The sequence below is a fragment of the Podarcis filfolensis genome (assembly GCF_964270895.1).
Source record: "Podarcis filfolensis genome assembly, chromosome: 5".
Lineage (NCBI taxonomy): Eukaryota > Metazoa > Chordata > Lepidosauria > Squamata > Lacertidae > Podarcis > Podarcis filfolensis.
In genome coordinates this window covers 61,713,254-61,738,226 of record NC_139608.1, presented here as the reverse complement: position 1 = coordinate 61,738,226, position 24,973 = coordinate 61,713,254, and the positions used below count along the sequence as shown (strand labels likewise).

At 41.5% G+C, this 24,973-nt stretch overlaps 1 protein-coding gene across 4 annotated transcripts in view; it reads right to left on the bottom strand.

Moving 5' to 3' along the window:
- BLNK (B cell linker) overlaps positions 1-19,220 on the bottom strand; it is a 94,693-nt gene extending 75,473 nt beyond the window's left edge. For 2 of the 4 annotated variants that reach the window (XR_014548918.1, XM_083616959.1), the window contains exons 1-2: positions 16,372-16,548; positions 13,295-13,357 (exon numbers count right to left, since the gene is read on the bottom strand). Coding sequence is in view for 3 of the 4 variants with exons in the window: in XM_083616959.1 (XP_083473085.1) it covers positions 13,295-13,357; positions 16,372-16,446 (138 nt within the window). In the remaining variant the exon portion in view is untranslated. Of the gene's footprint in view, positions 1-13,294; positions 13,358-16,371; positions 16,549-18,470; positions 18,553-19,133 lie in introns of those variants that run through there. The other 2 variants (XM_083616961.1, XM_083616960.1) reach the window with 2 other exon arrangements.
- Positions 19,221-24,973: the final 5,753 nt, after the last annotated feature.

Here is a 24,973-nt window from a genome sequence, read left to right as displayed (position 1 = left end):
TGTTGTGTAAAGTTCTTATTAACTGATACCATTACTTTCTAATGTTTTATGATTACAAGGCAGTGTTGTATGCTTTGTAGGATAAGTTATATGCAGAGAAACTAATTATTTTATAGTATTACCTGACATTTTCAGAAAGTAAAATCAAGTTTCTTTGGTTTTCTGAGATCAGTTCATGTGCTTTTTTAATCAAATGTAGATTTACCAAGATAAATGTTGTCCAGTTACAAGAATTAGTAGCAGATTTGAAATCCTCATACCCCCGAAATATTTTTAAGCTCCTCCACCACTGAAGCAATTTGCAAAAATTAAGTTTCACCTCCTAAAACGACATGCCCTACGCCATCAGCCCCAAACTGCATGGGCAATGATGAGGAATGATGGGAATGAGCTACCTCTGTAGGAAGCCATTGTTTGTCCCATTTCTTAACATGGTATTTATTTTAGCTTCCAAATGCAACCATTTCTAGTCGTGAAAAGTAAAACCAAACTGGAAGCATTACCAATGCTGAATGGCGGTAGACAGTGGTTCTGCTTCCACTGTCAGATGCCTCTGAATTACCAGTTGCTGTTGATCTGGTTCACATACACCCTGCAGGCACCAGGCACCACTGTGAGAGCTAGACTGGCCATTGGATGAGTCATTAGAGTGATTCAGCAGGCTCATCTTATGTAAAAGCCAATGAGCAGGGGGGTCGTGGAGCTGTACAACACTGCCTTGAGCAGTGCAACCCTTGACATAACATACTATTTTATACAATAGTCAGGACAGGCATTGGACTGTAGATTGTCCATAGGAGGGATAATGAGGTGAATTGCAGTTAGTGCAGTAAACATGCAAGTCCCACTGTGTTCACTGGAATTAATTTCTGGGTAAGCATGTATAGGATGGGAGCCTAAGAGCTCTAAAATGATCAGGACATCTAAGCATTCCCTGCTATGCACAGGACTGGGAGAACTTTGGGGACCATAGATTACACAATGTTAAAATCTGAGGAACCAAACAGGGCTAGCAGGTGGGGGGGAAAACCACAACCCTCCGCAATCGGAGCCTTTCTTCTGTTTCCTTTGAATTTGTTTGTAACGGGGGCAAACTCCCTGGGTTTTAAAATATGGAATGGCTGATAAATATTTTAATAACCTCCTCTGCTTCACTGAGAGGAATGTCTGCTAGTTTTCATTCGTTGGCAGAGAATGCTGACAATGGACAGATTGTTCGCGTTTCACCGGGAGTTGCCAGTTCCAGCCCAGTTGGGGACTGCTGTTCCTTTAAGAGCTCCTGCAGAGAAGAAAGCTTGACACAGCCCCTGAGCGGCTCTTAGGCAAATCTCTTAAAGGAATAGTTTTCCCCTTTTGCAGATAGCCAGCAACCCTGAAAAGTCTGGTGGTTTTTGCCTTTTAAGTTGAGAACAATTGCAGGTTGACACTAATTAGTGATTAGGCCTATGCTGATTTCTCTTCTGGCTTCTTCTGTGCCTGCCATTGCTTGTTTGGCTTCATTCATATTCATAGCAGATGGTGTAATTTAGGAGAAGGCAGGATGGAGTCATCATATTAGTGAGGGGAAATCTTGAGTGTTCAGTCTGTACTTTTTCTGTGAAGCCCATCAAGGAAGTTCCTTTCCACCTTTAACAGCTTTGCATAGCTAAGCATAATTTTAAATGTAATCTGAGAAGCTCAGACAAGCTTTGTGTGGTTGGAAGTAGATGCCAAACTATTATAAGAACCATGCAGGCTGGGGAGTAATAGTTAGAATAAAAGTGATAATTATTGGCTGATGCCACCAGCCCACTGGCTTGTCTCATGGCAAACTTATCTGGTATTATGACAAGAAAAGAAGGAAAAAGGCACAAGAAAAATATTTATTGAGGCCAATGTGTTTTGAGCCAAATTCTTCCCCAAAGGCACCATGAATATAAAATGGTGGCTGCATATGCACCATAAATGTAAAGCCCATTTAAAGTACCCCCCCAAAGAATTATGGGAACTGTAGTTTAAGGGTGCTGGGAATTATAGGTCTGTGAGGGGCAAACTACAGTTTCTGATTCTTGGGCAGCAGAGGGTCCCTTTTCTTAGCAGCAGCTCTTTGCTGAAGGGGGTGTTGAGACAAAGTCACAGAACTGCAGTTAAAAGGGATCCCAAGAACCATCTAGTCCAATCCTCTGCGATACAGGAATCACAGCTACATACAGCCATCCAACCTTTGTTTAAAAACTTCCAGTGAACAAAAGTCCACCACCTTCTGAGGTAGTCCTTTCCTTGGTTGAATAACTCTTACGTTTAGTCAGAATTGTGGGAAATTACAGTAAAAAATGTGTGAGTGCTAGTTAGTACATGAAGGGGTTAAGACCACAGAGCTGTGTCCTTAGACTCAGGTCACACCCCCTCACTTCAGACAACATGCTTGATGCTATTTCTGTATTTTGTACCCAAGCGTATTCTACCTGTGTTTTCCTTGCTGTGGCATGGAATAACACATGAATCAGACCTTTGGGTTTTGTAAGTAAAGTATTTTAAACTTACTTAACAGTGTGTGGTCTGTTCATTGCCCTCTGGCAAACAAAGGGGCGACTACTGTAAGCCAATGTAAAAGGGGTCTAACAACCTACATTTCCTTGCTATACAGCTGCTTAACTTTCTCCCGTGGGGGCTTTCTCCTGCTAGAGAGTGTATAAAGCCTGGTGTTTTGAATCCAGGTGTCCAACCAGTTCTTTTGTTTTCCCACATGTGGATCACAGATCTCATTAGTTTCCTTCCAAAGAAATCTCCTTCCTTGTAATTTGAATCCTTTGGTTTGGGTCCTACCCTCTGAAGCAGCAGCAAACAAGCTTGCTCCATCTTCCATGTGATAGCCCTTTTGATATTTGAAGATGGCTATTACGGTATATCACCTCTGAGGCAATACAGAGCAAGTTATTTGCTCCGTCTTAAATCCCACTGAAATTGGTGGAAAAGGTTCTTGCTCTCTTTAAAATGAGATTTAAGAAAATTACTTTTAAAAACTATGGGCCAGCAACTGGGCATCATTTAATATATGTAAATGCTGGGTAAATTTTCCAAGTTTCTCTACTGTTGAATTGGATTCTTTTTCTTTTTTCTTTTAAGGGGGGGATGTTTTACAAAGCCACTTACAAGCACCCAGAGTATGTTACCTCCAAGTAACAGCTTTCATCTTACTTGAAAATATAGCTGTAAAACTTTAAGAACAAAGGGTTAGACATCAAAGGATATTCTTTTGATCTATATTTAATGCGAATATGAGTTATTTATGTTTATTTATTTATTTTTTGCATTTGTACCCTATCTTTTTATGATAAACCATCCTTGCTGTTGTACTAGCATTCCTCTCCCCCCCCCACACTTTTTAATTTGGGTTGGCTTGTTTTGTGCTGAGAATGTAGATGCATTCAGAATGCAATTAGACATATTCGTGGCTAATGACGGCTACTCATCATGACGGATATATATTATGTCCAGTATCGAAGGCAGTATGATTCCGAATGCCCGTTTCTGGAGATTATCATGAGTGAGAGAGGACTATTGCGCTTGTGGGATTCTCATAGACATCTTGTTGCAATGGAGGCTGGTCCATTAGGATGAAAGGGGCATGGCTCTACTAGCCCCCTGCCTGCCTTCTGGCTTACAGAAAAGTCAGGGTGCGACTCTGCCTGTCATTGGCTCTGGCTCCACCTCCTGTTGGCCTCCCTGCTTTCCACAATAACAGTACAATTCAAAGTGTGTGTGCTGACCTTTAAAGCCCTGAACGGCCTCAGCCCAGTATACCTGAAAGAGCGTTTCCATCCCCATCATTCAGCCTGGACACTGAGGTCCAGCTCCGAGGGCCTTCTGGCAGTTCCTCCCTGTGAGAAGTGAGGCTACAGGGAACCAGGCAGAGGGCCTTCTCAGTGGTGGCGCCCGCCCTGTGGAATGCCCTCCTATCAGATGTCAAGGAAACAAACAACTATCTGACCTTTAGAAGATATCTGAAGGCAGCCCTGTTTAGGGAAGTTTTTAATGTTTGATGTTTTATTGGATTTTTAATATTCTGATGGGAGCTGCCCAGAGTGTCTGGGGAAACCCAGCCAGATGGGCGGGGTATAAATAAATTATTATTATTATTATTTATTATAGCGAGTGGTGCTAGGATGCAGGTAGCTCAGCAGGTCTAAACCACTGAGCCTAGGGCTTGCCAACTGGAAGGTCGGTGGTTCGAATCCCCGTGATGGGTTAAGCTCCCATTGCCTGGTCCCAGCTCCTGCCAACCTAGGAGTTCGAAAGTACGTGCAAGTAGATAAATAGGTACCGCTTCGGCGGGAAGGTAAACGGCGTTTCCGTGCACTGCTCTGGTGCACCAGAAGCGGCTTAGTCATGCTGGCCACATGAGCTGTAAAAACTGTCTATGGACAAACGTTGGCTCCCTCAGCCAGTAAAGCGAGATGAGCGCCGCAACCCCCGAGTTGTTTGCGACTGGACAATTATCAGGGGTCCTTTGCCTTTTTTATAGCCCCAATGAATAACAGCCACCATGGTTTAGTTGACCATTTTGTGCAACAGGATGCTAGACTAAAGAAGTACTGGTATTTGGTTCGATCCAAAAGGGATTTTCTTACCCTCTCTCACTATCAACATTTAGAGTGGAAACTCCTCATAGGGAAAGGATTGTTTCTGCTTGTTTTCCTGTAAAATGTACATTAACAGCTAGCAGTAGTAGTTGTTGTAGAAATAACTTGCTGATGCATTAGAAACTGGAAAGGGAACTGGTAACTCCCCATTCTCAACAAGGGAATATGGAGGGGGGAGCCCAGGTAAGCCCCACCCTGCTTAACCGACCATAAGACACGGCACACAGACACCATTTGAATGGCAATCCCATCAAATATTCAGCGGGGACAAGGGAACTTAGCTCCTAGGCATTGGCTGCTATGATCCCCAACAACTTGAGAAATTATGATTTCTTTTATGCCTTTACTAAACCTGGTGCTTTTAAGATTTTTTTGAGCAACAACTAACATTATCCATGGCCATTAGCTATGGTAGCTGGGACTCACTGGAGCTGTAGTTCAACTTAACTGGAGGGCACCAGCTTGGGGAGGGCTGTTTTATTCAGAAACATTCATAGTTCTCTCCCTCAGGGCTTTTAGTGGTTTTTCCAGTGAGTTTCACAGCTCTTTGCCCCCTAGCTGTTCACATCAGCACAGCTACAATTTGTGCATACGCCAAGAGGTGTCAATGAGTGGGAATGCTAAGGCTTAAGGACTATGCATCATACAGATGCATCTTATAGCAAAATAAAGGATACATATGCATTTTGGATTAATATCACACATGGATTAAAAACCCAACACTGGAAACACATTAAGCCTATGTGTATATGTGTTGACTTTTTAGATGAACCTGCTATATTTTTGCCTTTTTCTCCTCACTCACTTACTTGGCTTATTACAGATCGGTGACAGTTTAGTCATCAACAGTAATGGTTACACAACAATGCTTAACTTGGCTTCTGTCTTATTCTTGTAGGAAGAAATAAAAAGACAAAAATATGTCTTCGCTTTTTATAGTTTGCATTCCATTGGAGGCATATCGACAGAGCTTGTTAAAGAGACTAAGAGCAATTGCCGAGGAATGCAAATGTGCTCAACTACAGTGGTACCTCGGGTTACAAACACCTCGGGTTACAGACTCCGCTAACCTGGAAGTAGTACTGTTAAGTTGTGGGTGAACATATCAGACGACACAGCGATTCTTCAAACAGCTCTTGTTTATTCACAGGCCAGAACAGAACAGAACTGAAGGGTTCAGCCAGCCTGCTTATATAGAGCTCCACTAGAACGCAACTGTAAGCACTTTCTGTAACTATCCAATCACTGAACGTCACTTTTAATCCCCTATTTGCATATGTGGACCTGAGTGAAAACTATCTACAGTATCACTCTGCTGGCCCAGGGTGAGAACTTCAGTACATAACAAGTACCTCTGGTTAAGAACTTTGCTTCAGAATGAGAACAGAAATCGCACGGCGGCAGCAGCGGGAGGCCCCATTAGCTACAGTGGTACCTCAGTTTAAGAATGGTTTCAGGTTAAGAACGGACCTACAGAACGAATTAAGTTTGAAACCAGAGGTACCACTGTATTAAATCCTCTAAACTCAGGTTTTAAAATAGGTCTCCTCGTTCTGTTTGCTTTAAATGCCGTTTGCTTTAACAACCTTTCCTTGTTAGAACCCTCAGCTTCTTTCTTTGAAAAATGCTAGCAATAGATTACACCAGCCTTTGACTGGGGGCTGATGGGAGTTGCACCAGTCAAAAGGCTTAAAAATGCATCATATAGTGGAGAACAATATGTCAAGGGTAATCCAGAAAGCTTTAAAATAAAGAATAACTCTAAGATGAACAGTAGCCCTTCCTCAACATAGCAAACATAGATTGAAAGTGTTTTGAGGCAGATAGCCAAGCACTGTAAATTCTATCTGTATCTTTTTTTAAAGGCATCATTCCCTTTCTTTATCGGCAGTAGCTGGCATGCTTACAGTACATTAACTAGGCCACGGTTGTCATTGGTAACATCTAGTAAGCATAAATAATGTAGCTCCCTCCTCTACTTAAAGTATTATTGATGATACATACCTTTATATAAAAACACACACACAGTGAAGCAATATCTTGACAGCTATAATAAAGCATTAGGTTCAGACTGAACTGCAAGGCAAGTGTTAAACATGTCCCATCGCACTCTACGGTTCTGTCGTTCCTCTTTTAAAACCACAAATCTAGAAGGGGAGATCTCTTTCCTCTTTCACTCAATTTATGTTTTGGCCACAGCAGCCAGTATAAAGCTGAATGCTGAAAAGTAACTAGGAAATAAGGTAGCCCTTGGGAATGACTCTACATCCAACTCTACCTCAGAAACACCCTTTCACTGTGGTTCTAAGTGGAAAGTGAGTTTAGTGGCCTCTGAAATCAGCTGCAGCCTGCAAATGAAGGGCATTGGGACTGTCGATGCAGTGCAAGCACCCCCCAGCCGTAAGGGATGTGGGAAGTAGAGGGAGCCAGGAAATATAAAGCTAGCCAAGGAGGTTAAGAAAGAACTACAGATTAAAAGAACTGTTACAGGAATAAACAACTCATTGTCTAAAGAGATTCTCCAAGGTTCTAGCACAGCTGTGTAAGTGCAGGGATGATGCAAATACTGAGCATGGGGATTTCCTCCATTTTGTGTTTTCTATGTTTGAACTAGAAATGGAGGAGACAAAAATGCTTATTTCCTCCACTATTTATTCTATTTTAAAATAACCAATATCAGGCAGAGCAAGTGAGATCTATCAGCCAACCACAACTTCCTCCTAAATATTCCATTCCCACCCAATAGTCAGTAATTTGAGACCCCACTTTCAGTACTGCTTATGTCTGCAAAAGTTAGGGAACAGTCATATTGCTCTGTTTCCGATCAGAGCATGTCTTGAAATGCTGGCTAAAATCCTGTAACATTTTATACTACAGTTCCCGCCCCCAGGCTGTTTTTCATTTGTCCCATTCTATGGTTCAAGAAGACCATAGAGTGGGACAAAGAGGATACAGTAATGTGGTATCATCACAGAACAATCAATAAACCAGAATGATGTGTGCACAGCACAGTATGAATCCACTATTAATGCACAATTATTGTATCTGGCATGTTGTGTATACCCACAAAACATCACCAGTCTGAAGGGGGTCCTCCAGTCCATAGCCACTCACAGACCCTCCGAGTGTCCCTATTTTCCAGGGACACCCCTGATTTAGAGAAGCCTTTCCAGATTCTGATTTGATCCCGGAATGTCCCACTTTTCCTTAGGCTGTCCCTATTTCCATTGGAGAAATGTTAGAGGGTATGGAGTTTTCCAACCCCGAGCCAACTGAAGGCAATCCTGTATAGGGAAGGTTCTTTTTTAAAATGTTTAATATTTCATTATGGTTTTATATACGTTGGAGCTGCCCAGTGTGCTTGGGCAACCCGATAAGATGTGTGGGGTACAAATAGTAAAATTATCATTAAGGAATAGACATCTCTATTTTCATTGGAGAAATGTTGGAGGGTATGCACCCAGCATGCTCAGTCCTCATTGATCCGTTTTGCCACCCTCAGATTCGCCCCCCCTTATGCAAACCTAGTTATTTCCCTAAGCTTGCCATGGGCATAGCCAGGATTTTTTTTTTGGGGGGGAGGTCTTTTTTAGGGAGAGCAGGCCTTTTATTGGGGGGCAGAACTGATGTGATTGGTCAGTTAAGTATTTCTATTGTTGTACTTGATCTAGGGAGGGCAGCTGCCCCCCTGCCCCCCTTTGGCTATGGCCATGAAGCTTGCTGATACCTCCCTCTTTTGCATAGATTGTACTGTTTTGGCTACATAATAATCCACACTTGGAGAAAGAGTTCATTACTAGTACAGTGGTACCTCAGGTTACAGACCCTTCTGCTAACCCAGAAATAGTACCTTGGGTTAAGAACTTTGCTTCAGGATGAGAACAGAAATTGTGTGGCGGCAGCGGGAGGCCCCATTAGCTAAAGTGGTACCTCAGGTTAAGAACAGTTTCAGGTTAAGAACGGACCTCCAGAACGAATTAAGTTCTTAACCCAAGGTACCACTGTATATAAGTTTTTGAACACTGGTTATGAAATAAGTTTGTCTCTCGATCTTTCTACTTTGCCTTCTTGAATCTAGTAGCCCTTTGGAATGACTCTGGGTTCACTTCAATTCAACCTAAGAGCATCCTGTAGTTTTGGGTTCAAAATGGAAAGGGAGCTTGGTGGCCTTGTGAGATCAGCGGCAGCCTGAAAATGAAGGGCTTCAGTATATTCTCCACGGCAGTTCCAGCATAGCTAGTGATCTTAAGGAAGGCTATAAAGAAGTGAAGATGGGAAGCATGAGACAACTTAAAACCATTGGAATGAAAATGGGATTAATACAAGTGCTCTGTTTTTACAAGATAATTTTAGGATTGTCACTATAATACTGGTGTTGGGAACTCCTGTCATAAGGATATGTATTGTAAAGCAGTACAGTAGCTGAATGGAGTATTTTTATATTGCCAGTTATAAGGAAATAATATCATACACAGCTATGGCATATCACTTGAGGTCTTTCAATTCCAGATAAGGAATGGTGATGACTATAGTAGGCATCCTTTTTTTAAAAAAAACACCAATGACAATAGTACTGGCTCTGAATTGCATGGATATAATATTGCCTGGGACCACAGACATTACCCATCACTCATACCCAGAAGCTTTTCAGAATGCCAGTGTAGGGGCATGCAGACTAAAAGCCTGGAAACAGAAAGTGGGGAGCTAGTAGCAGCAGCAGCACAGGTTTCAAGCATCAGCTGAGGACCCTACTTCCTTTAGAACCCCATCTATGAATACCAGCATTAACTTGAATGATCTATGACCACTGAGCTTCAGTGTGGGAAGATAAAACACCAGAGCAACATTCAGACATAAAAAAATGCATTCGTAATAGTGTGACCTTCCATACAGCTCTCTTGAATCCATGTCCAGCCCACAGTGTTTTGCTCCCTGAGCAAATAACAAGATGGCATCCCCTCTCAATTCCACATACAGAAGCTGGTTGGATTGACAGCTGAAACCCCTTTCAATGCTGGCAACAGGACAGCATCCTCCTCTGCGTCTTCTAAGGATAGCAATTCAGATTTGAGGGGTGCAAGACAGCTCATGCACATCACATGCCGCTCAGTCCTCTAACACCTAACCATCATTTGTTGTTGGGTCACCTTTCAAAGAGAACTAGAAGCTGGAGAGGGACTGGGTCCAGCCCTGTGCCCAGATCAAGCAAGGGAGCAGTAGGGTGAAAAGAAGTCAAGTTTAAAATTGCCTGGGGTGTGTGATACCTGCTGCCATGAGCAAAGAAGCAGCTTCCCAGAGAGAGGAAATCATCTGGTACAGGGTTGGTGCTGTTTCCCATGTTTTGATTTTGCTGAACTGTTATTAGCTGTTTTGATGAATTTATTGTTGTTTGCTTTATTTATATGTTTCTGTGTTTAATATTATGGTGTTTACAAAGTTTTCCCCCTCCTAATGCTATTGTGGTTGCTGTGAGCCGTTTTGAGCTCAACATTTGTTGTTGGAAAAGCAGAATGCAAATATTAAATAAAATCAACCTCCCTTCCCTTTGAGTGTCTGCTTCCTGAGTCAGCCACCTCACTCTGCCTCACAGCTGGCCTGGCCCTGCTTGAATCTAGATCGGAACCTGTGGCCCTCCAGATGTTGTTGGACTACAATTCCCATTATCCTTGACTATATTTTTGGTTCTGCAAGTTGGGGCTGATGGGTATTGGCATCCAGCAACATCTGGAGGACCACACGTTGCCTGTACCTGATCTAGATGTTGAGCCTGCAGGCTAGAACCAATTAACAACCGTCAGAGGCAACCTGCAGCAAATCCATCACAGTTTAACAGGAAGGGAAATTATCAGTTTGTCTCACTCCCCTGCTTAAATGGCAGTTTCTATTGCTTCTCTTCACACAGACACACTGAGGTTACATCATCCTTAGCTGTGGGGGTGAGGCAATGTCTGCTTTTGCACCATTTGGAGGACTTAAGAGCAATTGTCTAATGATTACCCTTTTGGCTACCAACAAGCCAGCAGTCTTAAGATGCCATGAGTTTGTCATTGCAACACAGAACTACTACAAAAGCAGTTGGGCTATAATAGGCCCAAGGCGGCTGAGAAATGCGCAAAAGAGACACACTCTGGATGAATCTGAGTGCTAGTTTTATTACTAAATTTTGTGCTTGTTGTTTTAATTCTGGACCAATTAACTGAAGATGCTTTGGCCTACTTTATGGCACCATTGGGTATTTGCAAGGCGTTAATTGCCAGGTTTTAGCGCTCTATCCAATTGAATCGCTCAGACTCATTTTCAATTAACGTGCAGTGTTTGACATATGATCTGAAACTAAACCACCCCCTAGCAATAGTTTTATATGTTTGTTCTGTTACTACACTCTCTTCCCTCGGTAATGAATGTTCAGTGCTCTGAGAAAAATGAAGCCAATTGCGTCTTCTCAACTTGGCATTTAAAACCCTTTGAATTGAATCAACTGTCTCCTAATTTGGAAAAATGCCTTGCAAAGCAGGACTGTTTCTAATCTAGAAAGGGAGGAGGGAGAAATAAAATGCCATTGAAGATATTCTGCCCTCATGATTTTAATTACAGTGAAATACATACATTTGCTTAATTTATTTGATTGCATTATTTTAGGGCTGCCATACATCTGGATTTCCCCAGACATTACCGGGATTCCAAAGATGGAATTGATGTCCCTGTGGAATTTCCGAAAGGGGGCGCTTTGTCCTGGATCTAGGCAAGTCAATCGGAAAAAAGCTTGACAATTTTGGGGAGTCTTGGTTTTTACCTTTTGAAATATGGCAACCCTACATTATTTGGAATCTTAATATGTTATATCATTTAATATGTGTGCAAGGAATGAACAATAGAAGGTAAAAGAAGGTACAGATTTGGGTGAGTAGTAGGACCAGTGTGATGGACGTTTATGTGTGGAAATATATGTAGAAAATAAAGGACACATGCCAAAGTTCAGTAATAGCCTGTGGATTACTTTGAAAACTCATTTGGTACAAGGAAGGTCCTATTGTCTGGAAGCTTTAAACCAGTCTTGTTTTTGCCAGTGTTTCGGGGAGAGCAAGCTGATATTAGACTTGGGGTGTGGACACCAATCCCACGGGGAGAAAGCAGTTAGTGTAGTAGGGTGAGGAAGCACAGCTCTGGGCCTTTCTTCAGAGCAGGAGTGATGTCATCACCCACCCCGGGTGTCTTCGCTGAGGGGGTGACATTTGGCGCGCTGCCTGCCGCGACTCCCAAGCCTACCCCGAGCCGTCGGGGAAGGGGGGGAGCTGTGCCGCTTTGCCAGCAGAATTCCCCCCTTCCCCCTTTGTTTTGACAGCTTGGGGGAGGCTTGGGGGTTGTGGGTGGGTGGCACGCCAAATTGGCGGCTTGCTTCGCCCCTGTGGGTGGCTCGCTCTGCCCCCGGCTGTGGGGTGTGCGTGCCACTCTGGGCACCCGAGCGGCTATCCCATGCCTGGGAGGGCACCCTCTGTGCCCCCCCTTGGGAGCATGCCCCCCCGGGCAGTGTGGGCATATGCTCTGCCACTGTGTCAGGGTAATTTGATGGTTCCTCCTTGCTCTGGCAAATGAATAAGGTGATAACAAGACTTTCAAGTTCTACAATTGTTAGTGACAGATTAGCATTAATGAAGTTGCATTCTCTGACTGTAGGATTAGGGAGCCACCTAAACTTAGTATAGCTCCTTTATTTATTTTACATGGTCCCTGTACACAGGGGGGAGAGTCTCGCAGGGCACAAGACTGATAATGTTTTCACAGCTTTATCCCACTGAACATAGCACATAAAGTGTACTTTTGTTTCCTGATCTGCAGGCTGTTCCCCAACTTTAGAACAAATTCTCTACAGTCATGAGGGCTAAAATCACACACTTCTATCTAAAAACAAAACCCTCCAGGGAGTCATATTCTGCGCAAATTTCAAGACCGTCAACTGGCAGAGTGCATACAGCCATAAAATGCTAGTTTCTCTTCATGATTCCTGTATGATTAAATTTCATACAGTCTTCCTTCAAGAAGCAGGCTCTGTATATAAAATTAAAATTAGACACAGACTTGCAGTCTAAATAAAGCAAGACTCCTAACAGAAGGGAAGGTCAGTGAAGGGGAAAGGCAGGGAAAGCTTTTTCCAAATATTTTAATTTTAATTTGTGCCTGTATTTGTTTTTCTTTTTCTTTTTAGTTTAAATGAATAGTTCTAGATTTGTAAGCAGCCTAACTTGCACATAACTAATCACTCAGCATTGGCAAAATGCCATCAGAAGAATAAATTTACCACGGATTTGATGTTACATTGTCAACGGTGTTGAGCAATATTAAATTGTGATGAAAAGTGAAAGAGCCCATGGAAGTTCCTCCAGATCCCTTTTGTCACATGACATTTCGTCACTTACGGTACTTCTTGCAACACAATTGGAAATGAACTCTAAATATATATTGCTTGGCTTTTATGTTTAAGGTAAGGAAACGTTCACTTTTCTTTGTGTTCATTTTATATTGGTATTTTTCTGTTGCCTTCATGCATCTGAGTCTGAATACTGGTGTTACTCTATCAGTGTTATACAGTGTGAGGGCACAATCATTGCTGCTCACTAAAAGGGAGGCCATCTTTCTGTTAACAATTTCTAAGAGAAATTATGAAAAATGCTTACCAAAAACCGAGCTCCGTCTATCTTTAATTTTTCCACTATCCGGGCGCAGTCATGCATCCCACACTGAAAAGGAAGAGGGAGGGAAAGGTGATATTAGAACTGGTGATATGTACATTACACAAACCTTTTAGATGGCTGTCCGGCTGACATAGTGCCTTGATGAATGTTCGTTTTAGGTACAGTTTCTGTTTATTCTCACACCCACCTAGTGAGGTAAGTTAAGTGAACAGGTGGTGACTGTAAACTTCATGACTGGGTGGAGATTTGAACCTGGGTCTCTACATCCCATTCTGATACTCTGATCCCTGTACCAGACTAAGCCCCTGGGACATGATCTCCCTAGTATCCTGATGGCCAACAGTTTTTAGGCATGTGAGCCACAGAAAAGGAGACATAAGCCCTCCTGCTGGCATCCAGTTGTGTCTCAAATTGCTGTTGCTTATGCCACACGTGTGACCTGTGTTGTAAAATAGCCAGTGACATGACCTATTAATAGGCAATTTGGGTAGGATAAGTTTGTACTAAGTATTTCAGTAGAAAGTTCTCCACAGTTCCTTTTTTAGAAGATTGCTGGGTCATTTCCTTTGGAGTTGTTGTTTCTTTTAAATTTTACACAACACTATTTTGAAAACGTCATATTTTCTTGACCTGTACCCTGTACCATGGACAGATGTGTTGTATGTCTAGATTTAAAGAGGAAGTTAGCAGGAGTGGAATTTTTTTTTTGCGGTGCAGACATCCATTGTAGAAATGCAAGGTCAGGGAAAAACAGTACAATAAAATGTGACTTCTAAAAGATCTTGAATTTATAGAAGGAAATAGAAGTGAAAAGCAAACACATTCAGGATTGCCCCTGTTTAATGACATAAATACCTCAGTATTATATGCCCCCTTTTTGCTAAATGAGAATATTTTGACAAAAAGGCTTTGTGAGTGCATAGTTCTTGCTTCACTTCCACATCCCCATAACCTCTTACCAGGTAGTAAGTGTTGCTAAGTGTGTCAAGGGTTGCAGCTATTCTCTAATTAGCACCATCAGAGCCACACATTCTACAAATGGTGAAAACGACAAGGATGTGATCAGTTTAATAATACCGTCCCCCTGCTTGCTTCAGAAGCTAGGACAGGACAAACTACTGAAGAGAACAAGGCTGCAGTATGAGGAGAAGGAAGAAAATAAATATTTATCTTGAGTGAGGAAGGGGAGTCTACAGTTACTAGTAAATGTAAAAGGTAAAGGTAAAGGACCCCTGGATAGTTAAGTCCAGTCAACAGCGACTATGGGGTTGTGGCGCTCATCTCGCTTTTAGGCCGAGGGAGCCGGCATTTGTCCAGAGGCAGCTTTCCGGGTCATGTGGCCAGCAGGACTAAACCGCTTCTGGGACACCGTGATGAATGCCAGAGCACGTGGAAATGCTGTTTACCTTCCCGCCACAGTGGGCCCCATTTATCTACTTGCACTGGTATGCTTTCGAATTGCTAGGTTGGCAGGAGCTGGGACAGAGCAATGGGAGCTCACCCCGTCACATGGATTTGAACCACCAACCTTCAAATCAGCAAGCCCAAGAGACTCAGTGGTTTAGACCACAGCACCACCTGTGCCCCACATACAATTACCAGCAGTGCTTTTTTTCTAAAAAAAAAAGTTTAGGGGTACTCTCACGTTTGACTCAAGAAAATCACCATTTTACAGTTCAGATCGGGAAAAATAAATACAGTACAGTAAATGGACAAAAGTACAAAGATTCACAAACTGTTTAGGGGTATGTGTACCCCTGTGTCCCTCCCCAGAAAAAAAACTGGTTACCAGTATGGTTATACACACATACACAAGAATATTGTTTTCAGCTTTTATTCCTCTGCTGCCTTGCCTCCACTGCAGATGAATCTTACAAGCTTTGCTTAGGGCTTATCCACATTTGAGGAATATTCAGCTGTTAACACTAGATTAGAGTAGTCCTCCAGTAGATTCTACAAGTACAGTAGAGCTGGCACAGGGATGGGCAAATCTAACAATTTCAGTTTCTCTCTCTTATCAATCAGTTTTCCACACTGTATAGTACAAGGTTCGGCATGGTACAGAATGTTTTATTATGTTTTTATACATGTTAGAAGCCGCCCAGAGTGGCTGGGGCAACTCAAATCAGATGGGCAGGGTACATTTATTTATTTATTTATCTATCATTTCATTTCATTCATGCCAGTGTGCATTTTTTTAAAAAAAAATCTTCATAAAATCAATCATTTTAGTGTGAATTTTTCCAAATGTAAACATCTATATACATATTTTTGCCTAACATAAACTTGTACAGTGGTACCTCGGGTTACATACGGTTCAGGTAACACACTCCGCTAACCTAGAAATAGTGCTTCAGGTTAAGAACTTTGCTTCAGGATAAGAACAGAAATCAGGCTCTGGCGGCGCGGTGGCAGCAGGAGGTCCCATTAGCTAAAGTGGTGCTTCAGGTTAATAACAGTTTCAGGTTAAGTACGGACCTCCGGAACGAATTAAGTACTTAACCCAAGGTACCACTGTATTGCAAAGCAATTTCCCCTAATATAACTTACAGCCTGGTGAGCCCCTTGAAGCTGTCAGCTGACTTGTTGGGTGTCACATGGCCGCCATAGCTGAGGGGGAGGGATGATCCCCTTCAAGAATTCTTGAACCCTGCATCTTGCATGGCCAGGCAGGTCCTTGCGTTGGGGGTAAGAGGAGAGGGTGCAGGCAGTTTTGAAGTCAAGAATATGAGTCTGCTCATGGCTGCGTGTAGAGGAGGATCTTGAAGTTGAAATGTTACATATGTTAACTGTTCTGCACCCAGATTCATATTCCTAATGGCAATCTGAGAACTATACATGTTGTGATAACATTCAGTATAACACAGGCGACTAATGAAATATTCCCTTTCTTGGTGCTTTAGGCTAATAATAGAAGAATTTCACAGGCATATTGCCTCTAAGAGCTTGCCACCAATGTCTTCAAAAAGAATGGAGTAATCTTACATCAACTCTTTAACTGTGCCTGCCTCTTAATCTTTGGACAGTCAATTGTCTAGAATATCATATCAGTCCAGTACCTGTCTCAGGAGATCTGCCACTTGAATAGCAGTCCAAGTCTCACATTCTTCTCGGAAGGGTAGTTTTGTGGCCATGCTGGGTCACCCAACAAGGGCAAACTGACCTGCTTCTTCTGGTAAAGCAGAAACTGTTTGCTTTACTAAACATTACTGAGAAATTCTGGAGGTTATTAGAGGAAGTGTCCTTTGCAACTTTTTTTCCTCCCTGTGGTCGTCATTGCTTAAAGCTACACGTCCCTTTACAGTGGCTGCACAGTTGTTAGTGTGATCATTTCACATTTCATTCAGTGACAGTCATTCTGCTCATAAGCTGCGATGAACATGACAAGGAGGCAAAGATGTCTCACCACTAACCGCAAAGCAAAGATCAAAAGCATATCCACCATCAACAGCAAGTTTAGATAATGGTGTATTGCCAATGTGACGTTTACTGGAGTAAATGTACTGGTGTATTAAGTTTTGTATGTAGGAAATCTTTTATCTTGATTTCTTCAGTGTTATTGTTTATCAAATCACATCTTAAAATACATATTGCTGGAAGCCCTGACTTCTGCCATTCTGTTTCATGTAAGTGTATGTATGAATATGTTATAGCGAATATTTGCAACCCCAGATAAATTTGTGAATGTCCAGAAATTCAGAGATATGCCAGTAAATGCCGACAACCTATTCCTATTAAAATTTATTGTCAACATTCACTGCTGCATGGGAAAAAGGAGAGAGAAACAGATGTATTTTTAGAATCCACAAAATTAATTCAGGATTTTCAGCACTCACATTCTGTGTTCTTCAACTTAGCTCCAGGTGGCATCCTTTGGGGGTACTGAGATTGGCATCTCCTGGGAACAGAGCCTTTTTAGTTGTTGCTCTTACATTACTTTTCTTGAAAAGAAGCCCATTTATGGTTTTCTCTAGTTTCCTTTTGGAGATGACTTAAAGTATGTTCATTCTGTCTGGCATTTGGGGACTAACTCGAGGTGTTTTCATTGTTGTTTCCTCGCTTTTGTTTTTGTTTCTATTATTTTTCTGTATTGTGTTTTACATGACAATAAAGCTGTTCAAGCTACCCTGAGAACAGACGCGTTAAAACGTGGAGTGGAAATGCCACAAACAAGCAAACAAAATAAGCCTCCTTAATGATGTTCATGATAAAATAGATGCACAAACCTAAGTGAGGACCTGTCCCCCCCCCCCCACAAAAAAAAGCTTAATGGCAAAATTGGCCTTGAAGAGATTGTATCCTTCAAGGCCAGTTCTTTCCTTACAGTTCCACATTGGGGCATTGTTAGGTGGAAACTGGCCTTTGAGAGCACCTCCTATGAGCTTTCCATTAGCCAAGCCTACTGTGTAGAACTTTTCCTGGTCTCCACCAAACACACACACACAAACTAAGGTTAGTTTGACAACAGAATATCTTGGTACTAGGGATAGATGAATCAACCTATTTCAGCCATCTCAGGTTCACATTCTGTTAATTTTTTTGAATGCCACACACACAAAAATCACATGTTGAATGTATTCTTTCCACAAAACGTGCATTTTTTTTTTGGGCATGCGTTTCCTCTTCAGATATCCTTTGCATGCGTTTATGTACCCAACTATAATGTGAATTTGGAGAAGTACAGAAACCTGAAGAGGAAACTGCCTTCTGGTGCATTAAGTGTGTATCAGGTCAGTTTGCTTAAAAATGCAGGTCAAACCAAGTCTTCAGATGTCCCTATTTGTCACCAACATATTCCTGCTTCCAAAGCAAATTCCGGCACTTAAGTCACACTGGTGATCACAGAGTTCTGCAGTTGTTGTTGTTGTTGTTGTTGTTGTTGTTGTTGTTGTTGTTGTTACTATGCCCCGTGTCATTAATGTGCACTGCATAATCAGAATTAGTCAACATAGGTCCCTTCTCCCAACGAGCTTACAGTCTAAAATAGACGGTGGAGAAAACGGAGCTGCATTTTTGTAAGCTAAAGCCCACCATGTTCTTATAAATATAATTATACAGCTATAGAAGCAGCATAAATCCTGCCTTTTAAAGATCAGTCAGTAACAAGCACGTTGCATTTTTGGAAGTGGAAGAAAAAAAAGATACAATGGAACCTTACCATTTAGAAATAAAGCTGGAGGAATGAAGTTATCACTCATTTCGACAGAAATCAGCTTGTTTCGTTCGGGAATCCTGAGTCACTGTGACATGACAAATGTAAAAGTTTCCATCAAGACTGGAGGGCGAGGATATTCTGTTCCACATCCTGCTTTTCCTTTTCCTGTTTAGTATTTTCTGTGCTAATATATATTTTAAAGACTGAAGTAATTACTTTAAAGCCAGGTCTCAATCTCCCATTCCTATGTTGGAGTTTTTGTATTTAGAGGGATTGACGCAAGCATATTTCTTGTCTTTTTTTTAAAATCAAAACTATTTAAAACTCCTCTTCCACTTAACAGGAAGCAAATTCCTAAGTCTTGTTTACATGGATTGACTACTGTAGTCGTTAAAGTAATTTCTCACTGTACCCATTAAAGCAGCAGTTAATTGGAAATTATACTGTTAACCTACTTGCTAAATTGTAGCAACTTGCTCCCATGGGTGTTTTATCAAGCATTCAACATATGAAATATGCAACATCCTTTAAAATCAATATTGGCATTACAGAAGCAGCAACTATCAATGCACTGTGGTTATTTAAAGCATAAAGGCATTTTATTAACAAGCCTAATGCAGACAGATATGAAGATACTGTGTATAGAGTATTTAAAGAACAACTTACCACATACAAGTGTTCTTCTTAGTCATCAAACTGCTTAAAGTCCAGAGCAGTTGCTTTGTCTATTATTCCTCTGAAAGCTAACTGTTCTGTGTGTTTGGAAGATGATTGACAAGCTAGCTGTGCCCAGTGGGAGGGAAACAAGAAGCCTTTAAATTCATAAAACTAGTTCAGGGAATGCATTGCATAAAATCCCGTGCAATATCCCCAGGAAGATCAATTATTATAATCCTCTTTGCAAAATTCACTGATAGCTTTCACTGGTGCCTGAATAGGTCTGGAATTTTAACATTTAAATTCCCAGTTCTGTGCTGAAAATTAATTAGTGAAATTTGCTTACATTTCTTGAAACCGCCCACTTAATTTTGCTATGTGGAACTGAGAACTGGGTGGGAGGGGGCATGAGATGCTACATTTTGGAGTAAAATAGGTGTGTATTACTATTAAGTACACTGTGTGCCACATGCAAAAGGCTGTTGGAGTGACAATGTTCCCCTAGTACCGGGACAGTGCTAGGAGCAAGAGGTGAATGGTTACACACTTCTGCCATATTTGCCCTGCACATGTAGCCTGCTTCCTTCACTAAAGGAGAAAAGACAGTTACTAGACTATGTTGTGTAACATTAATTCGATATAGCAGATCAGGCTTCCTCAACTTCCCCTATTTTTGGCCTACGACTCCCATGATCCCTAGCTAGCAGGACCAGTGGTCAGAGATGATGGGAATTGTAGTCTCAAAACATCTGGAGGGCCAAGGTTGAGGAAGCCTGTGGTAGATGCTTCTCAGAGGATCTGCTTGAACCAGTGATGTTTTTGGGTGAAACTGGTGTCATCATTTGCACCAAATATCGCTTTAAATTAAATGTGTTTGAAATTGTATCCACGTAATCCCCTGCCCCACATCATAAAAAGTACTATGGGCAGTATTAATGATCATGATTAAGCTAGGTCCATTAATTTCAATGGGTCTACTCTGAGAAAAAACCTAGGTGAATACCACCCTCTGTCAGCAAGGGCATGGCAAATGTTTGATGTGGAGGGTGATTTCAAACTAGGGATGGGCAAATCTGTTGATTTTGGTTTTTCTCAGTGTCTTGGTTTTCCAGTCTTAAGTTCAGTTCTCCACATTAGGGATGGACTCAATTTTTTGCAACCGTCGAGCTTTCATTCAAACGGAGACAGATTTGCTTGATTACGAATGTCAACTGCAGTTGCCGAGTTAATGCTTTTCTCTAAAGGATTTTTTCAGTATTTAGAGGAACCTATTCCTGTGATCACTGCAGAAAAAAGGGCTGCTTTATGGTGAATGCAGCAACCAATTTCTATGTCAAAACTATTTTTCTCCTTTGAAGAGGATTCCTATATACTCTGCTTATGGCAGCCATTAACATGCTTTATCTTCCCTTCCTCTTTGCTATCTTTCAAATCCTGTTTGCTAGCTAGCTAGCCAGCCATGTATGTCATTGGTGGTAGTGGGAGATGGTAGGAAAACTGAAATGGGGCTTCGTGCCTCAGAGTTTAATCAAGAAAACAGGTCATTCTGAGTTACGCAAGTTTTATTCAGTGTTCTCATCTCTCATTCTCACTTTGTCATGTTTTTCATTTAGTTCTTATAAAGAAAAAAATCCAGGCACTTTTTCACCACTGAGGAGAAGGATAGACAGTTTTTGTTTTCATTTGAAATATGAATGTTACTGAACTGTTTTTTTACAATGCTTTTTTATATTGAGCAAGTAGTTCTTTATAAAAAAGAGACACACAGAATTCATGCATATACGCCATACCCTGCCTTGGCCATGGGTGGACAGATCTTTAAAAAAATATTTTGTGTGTGCAAGACAAAAGATCAAAATCTTTTTGCCAGTCAAAAGATCAAAATCCTGCTTTTACAAGAGACCAAACCCCTACAAGTAAAATGAATGGTTTCAGGAGCAAGCTTACAGCTTGCTTTAAGGCACAGTCCTAAGCATGGCTACTCAGTCAGTCGTATTCCATTCAATGGGGCTTACTCCCAGGCAAAAATGGTTCGAACTTCAGCCTTCGTATATTGGCTGTGAAAGAGCGCGAACACCACCCATTCCAAAATCTAGACGGACTACATAAATGAGGATCCATGATTGAGGAATGAGGATAAATCAAATTGACAAAAAAGAGGAAAGGCATAATTGTTACTTTGAACTATCAAATGACCACAAGAATGAATTGTCCTTTCAAGCTGAGTGAGATAACCAGCCTTTCCTGAAAGAGGAAACAAACTGCAGGAAGGTGTGATTATTGAGGTTTAAGGTGAAGAAAAAACTTCATTTTGCTGAGAAAAAAAGTTGGGGAAGACTGCAGGGGCACAATAACACCTGTGGAGATGACAGCCAAAGATTCACATTAGCAGACCTTCAGTTGTGCAATCAATTGTTTTTGTGGCAGAGAAAATACAGTCGGTCACTTGCACCAATTTTGAAAAAAAACCCAACAACACAATTTGGCATCAGGTTAAAAGGCATTTTGCAAACTAAATGACATCAACGAGCCATACTTGCGCAAGGTAATTCCAAAAATGAAAGGATGCAAAAATTCCAGTGAGTTCAACCCCTACTCCACATTTCCACATCAGTTTTTTTTAAGTCTCCATGAAATTTCAACAGTTTGTTAGTGCAATTTTCTCCTAACACTCACATGTATATTTTGCAATATTTATGAAATTTTGCCTCACACACATATTTTTGCAAAGCCATTTCCTCAAATAGAAAGCATTGTTGATGTTATTTTCACTAATATATGCATTTTTTTTAAAAAAATGAACACTCTACCTAGTTTATGCATTTTTGTGCACATTAGGTGCCTGGAGATTCACAGTGCAAAATTCAGAGAAGTGTGACTTTTGAAGCGTGCCTCTGTTGGGGTTTTCATATTGTTTTAGAAACTGCAAATTAGGTAGGTTTCACCTTGAAATGCAAACTGAATCAAATTCCCTGACCCCCATCCCTCTTTCAAACAAATGCTCCCTCTCGTGCCACCTGAGGAGATACAGAGCCATTACCTGATAATTGAACCATCTCAATTATGTACGTTTGAATGTACATAACCCAGGTCATGGTCTACCTTCATGTAGGCACTTTTTTTTTAAACAAAGTTTATACTTATAAAAGTCACCTCAGCAAGTAACATTTTGCCCCACTGTGGTGAAATGTATGGCATTTCTAAATTTGCCTCTAAACACACCTCAAATTTATATGCAAGTCTCAGTTCTTGTTTGTGATGGGGCAGGGGCCTCAATTCACCCACAGTTTCCTGGGCCCAGAAAATCCTGCTGGTACCCCTGTTCCCAGGTGAATGTTAAAACCATTGTAATCTGCCTTAGTTACTACTCCATCATAAATTCATGGTTTAGTTAGTACAGCTGGGGAAAAAATAAAAAAAAATGTCTGTCACCCTCTTGCTACTTATGCATCAAGAATTCCGTTTCATCTTTCACTTTTTAACGATTGTTGCTGAAATGCTCAGTTGTGGTTTTGTGTGCGTGTGTATTTCAATGTGCTTTTCAATTTAATTGGGCAATTTCTTTGAATTATATTGTTCTTTGGCTGCAGTCATGTCTTGGGCTTTTCAGAGTCTCTGTTGTATATACTGTTTATGGCAATTGGTTGATATCAAAACCCCACTCAAAAGGAATTTGCAAAATCTATGATAAAAAAAGAAGAAAAAAAGTATTGTGAAAATAACAGGGCTGTGCCGAATGTTTTCCTGTTAACATTTGTGGGATGAACACTGTACTTTTTTTATTCAAGAGTCACGTCCCTGAAAACCTTGGGTAGTATCCAATTCAGCTGTTCTGCTGGTGCTTTGCTATCCTTTTCTTTTCCCTGTCTCCCCAAGGGCACCCTCAGGATCTGCTGAAGAAGGCTGGAGGATCCCAGAGTTTCTTGTGAAGAGGGATTGATGGTTAAATCACTCTAGGAATTATACCCTTCTGGGGGGAAACAGGCGTCTCCTAACTACTCTCAGGACTCTTAACAAACTACAGTTCCCAGGATACTTTGGGAGAAGCCCTGATTGTTTAAAGGGGCAGCTTAAATGTTAGGATGTCTAGACGTGGCCTAGACATCTATAGGATCCTTCAGCCAACAATGCTGCAATACTCCAAAGTTGTAGCTGGAAACCATTGGCGCTTGCTCAAAGGGCACATACAATGGCAATATCGATTCAGCAAGAAAATTCTTGCTAAGCATGAAATGAGCTTTCAACTTAAGACTTTATTTAAAGATGATATGTAGCTCTTGGTTATAAGCCGCATGGCGTCTAACACAGTGTTTTGATTGATTAAGCAGCACTTTAAAGCCAGGGAATTGGGATTAAAGGAGCTCTGATTGCAGTTGCTCCACGTGCTTTTTTTCTGCTTCAGCAGCTCAGGTTCAAAAAGCTGTGTCAACAGTATGCTAGGAATAATACCTTAATCTCCACCGAGCCTTTTACAAGAACAGTAAAAATTTCATGTGAATCTAATAAAAACAACATAAAAGCACATTACTGCTTTATACTGACCAATATTGCCAGAACAGTTGTGGTGGTATTTCCTCCCTGACAAGCTCAATTGTTAAATTTGTTAGCTTATGTTGTGTGTAAAAATGCACTAGATGATAATCAATGAATAACTGGCCAGTGAACATTGGGAAAAATCAATGTTAAGGGATTCTTTTTATTTTTGTTTTACAAAAACCAATAATGTTGGAACTGCGTAATGTCAATACCCGTTCTCTTCTCTTTTAACTCTCTTATCTCTTTTGTTGTTGATCCTTAATGGGTCAGGGAGGGATTTACATTTCAGAATTATTGTATCCTGCTGTATTGAAGCGCCAGCTCTACATTATTACCTCAGTACGGAGAGGAAAGTGTAATCCCCATACCCCTTAGGGAGCTCATCCATTTGCCAGTTTAGGATATCGACAAACAAAAACAAAACTTTTATTTTAAAGCATGGAGTAAGTTTGTTTCTATAGAGGACATTTTGTCACCAAAAGATGTCTATCACAGTGTATCACTCTGATACCAGCATTGGGGACAGAAGGTCTAAGTCATTTTGGCAAGGAGCCCTAGAGTTGGTGACCTTGTCTTCTTGCAAGGTTAACCCATAGTTCAGTAGTGGAAGCTGTGATGGTAAAGTAAAGGACTTCTGGAGGGTGAAGTCCAGTCAAAGGCAACTAAGGGGTTGCGGTTCTCATCTCGCTTTCATACCAAGGGAGCCGGCGTTTTTCCGCAGGCAACTTTCTGGGTCATGTGGCCAGCATGACAAAACCTCTTCTTGTGCAATGGAACACCATGACGGAAACCAGAGCGCATGGAAATGCAGTTTACCTTCCCACCGCGGCAGTACGTATTCATCTACTTGCACTGCTGTGTTTGCAAAGTGCTAGGTTGGCAGGAGCTGGGACAGAGCAATGGGAGCTCACCCCATCACGGGGATTTGAACTGCCGACCTTCTGATTGGCAAGCCCAAGAGGCTCAGTGGTTTAGACCACAGCGCCACCTGCATCCCATGGAAGCTGTGATGACATGGCAGTGACTCAGCTTTAGGTGAGGCCAGGTGAGTACTGGCACTCACACCATGCTGTCTGCTACCACCATAGTTAAAAATGAAACTATGTTTTGTTTTTCAAGTTTTGATAAAAAGACTTTCATTAAAAAAGCCCTCTAAAATATGGTTTAATGTGAATAAGCAGTGTGCTGCTGCATGCTGTTTAAAGATCCCTGCTTTATTCCACTCCCACTCCTGACTTTGCCATGTATGACAGGGAGGTGTGCAGGGCAGGGGGGGATAAACTAGAGGCTGGATTTACATCATGTGTGAACCA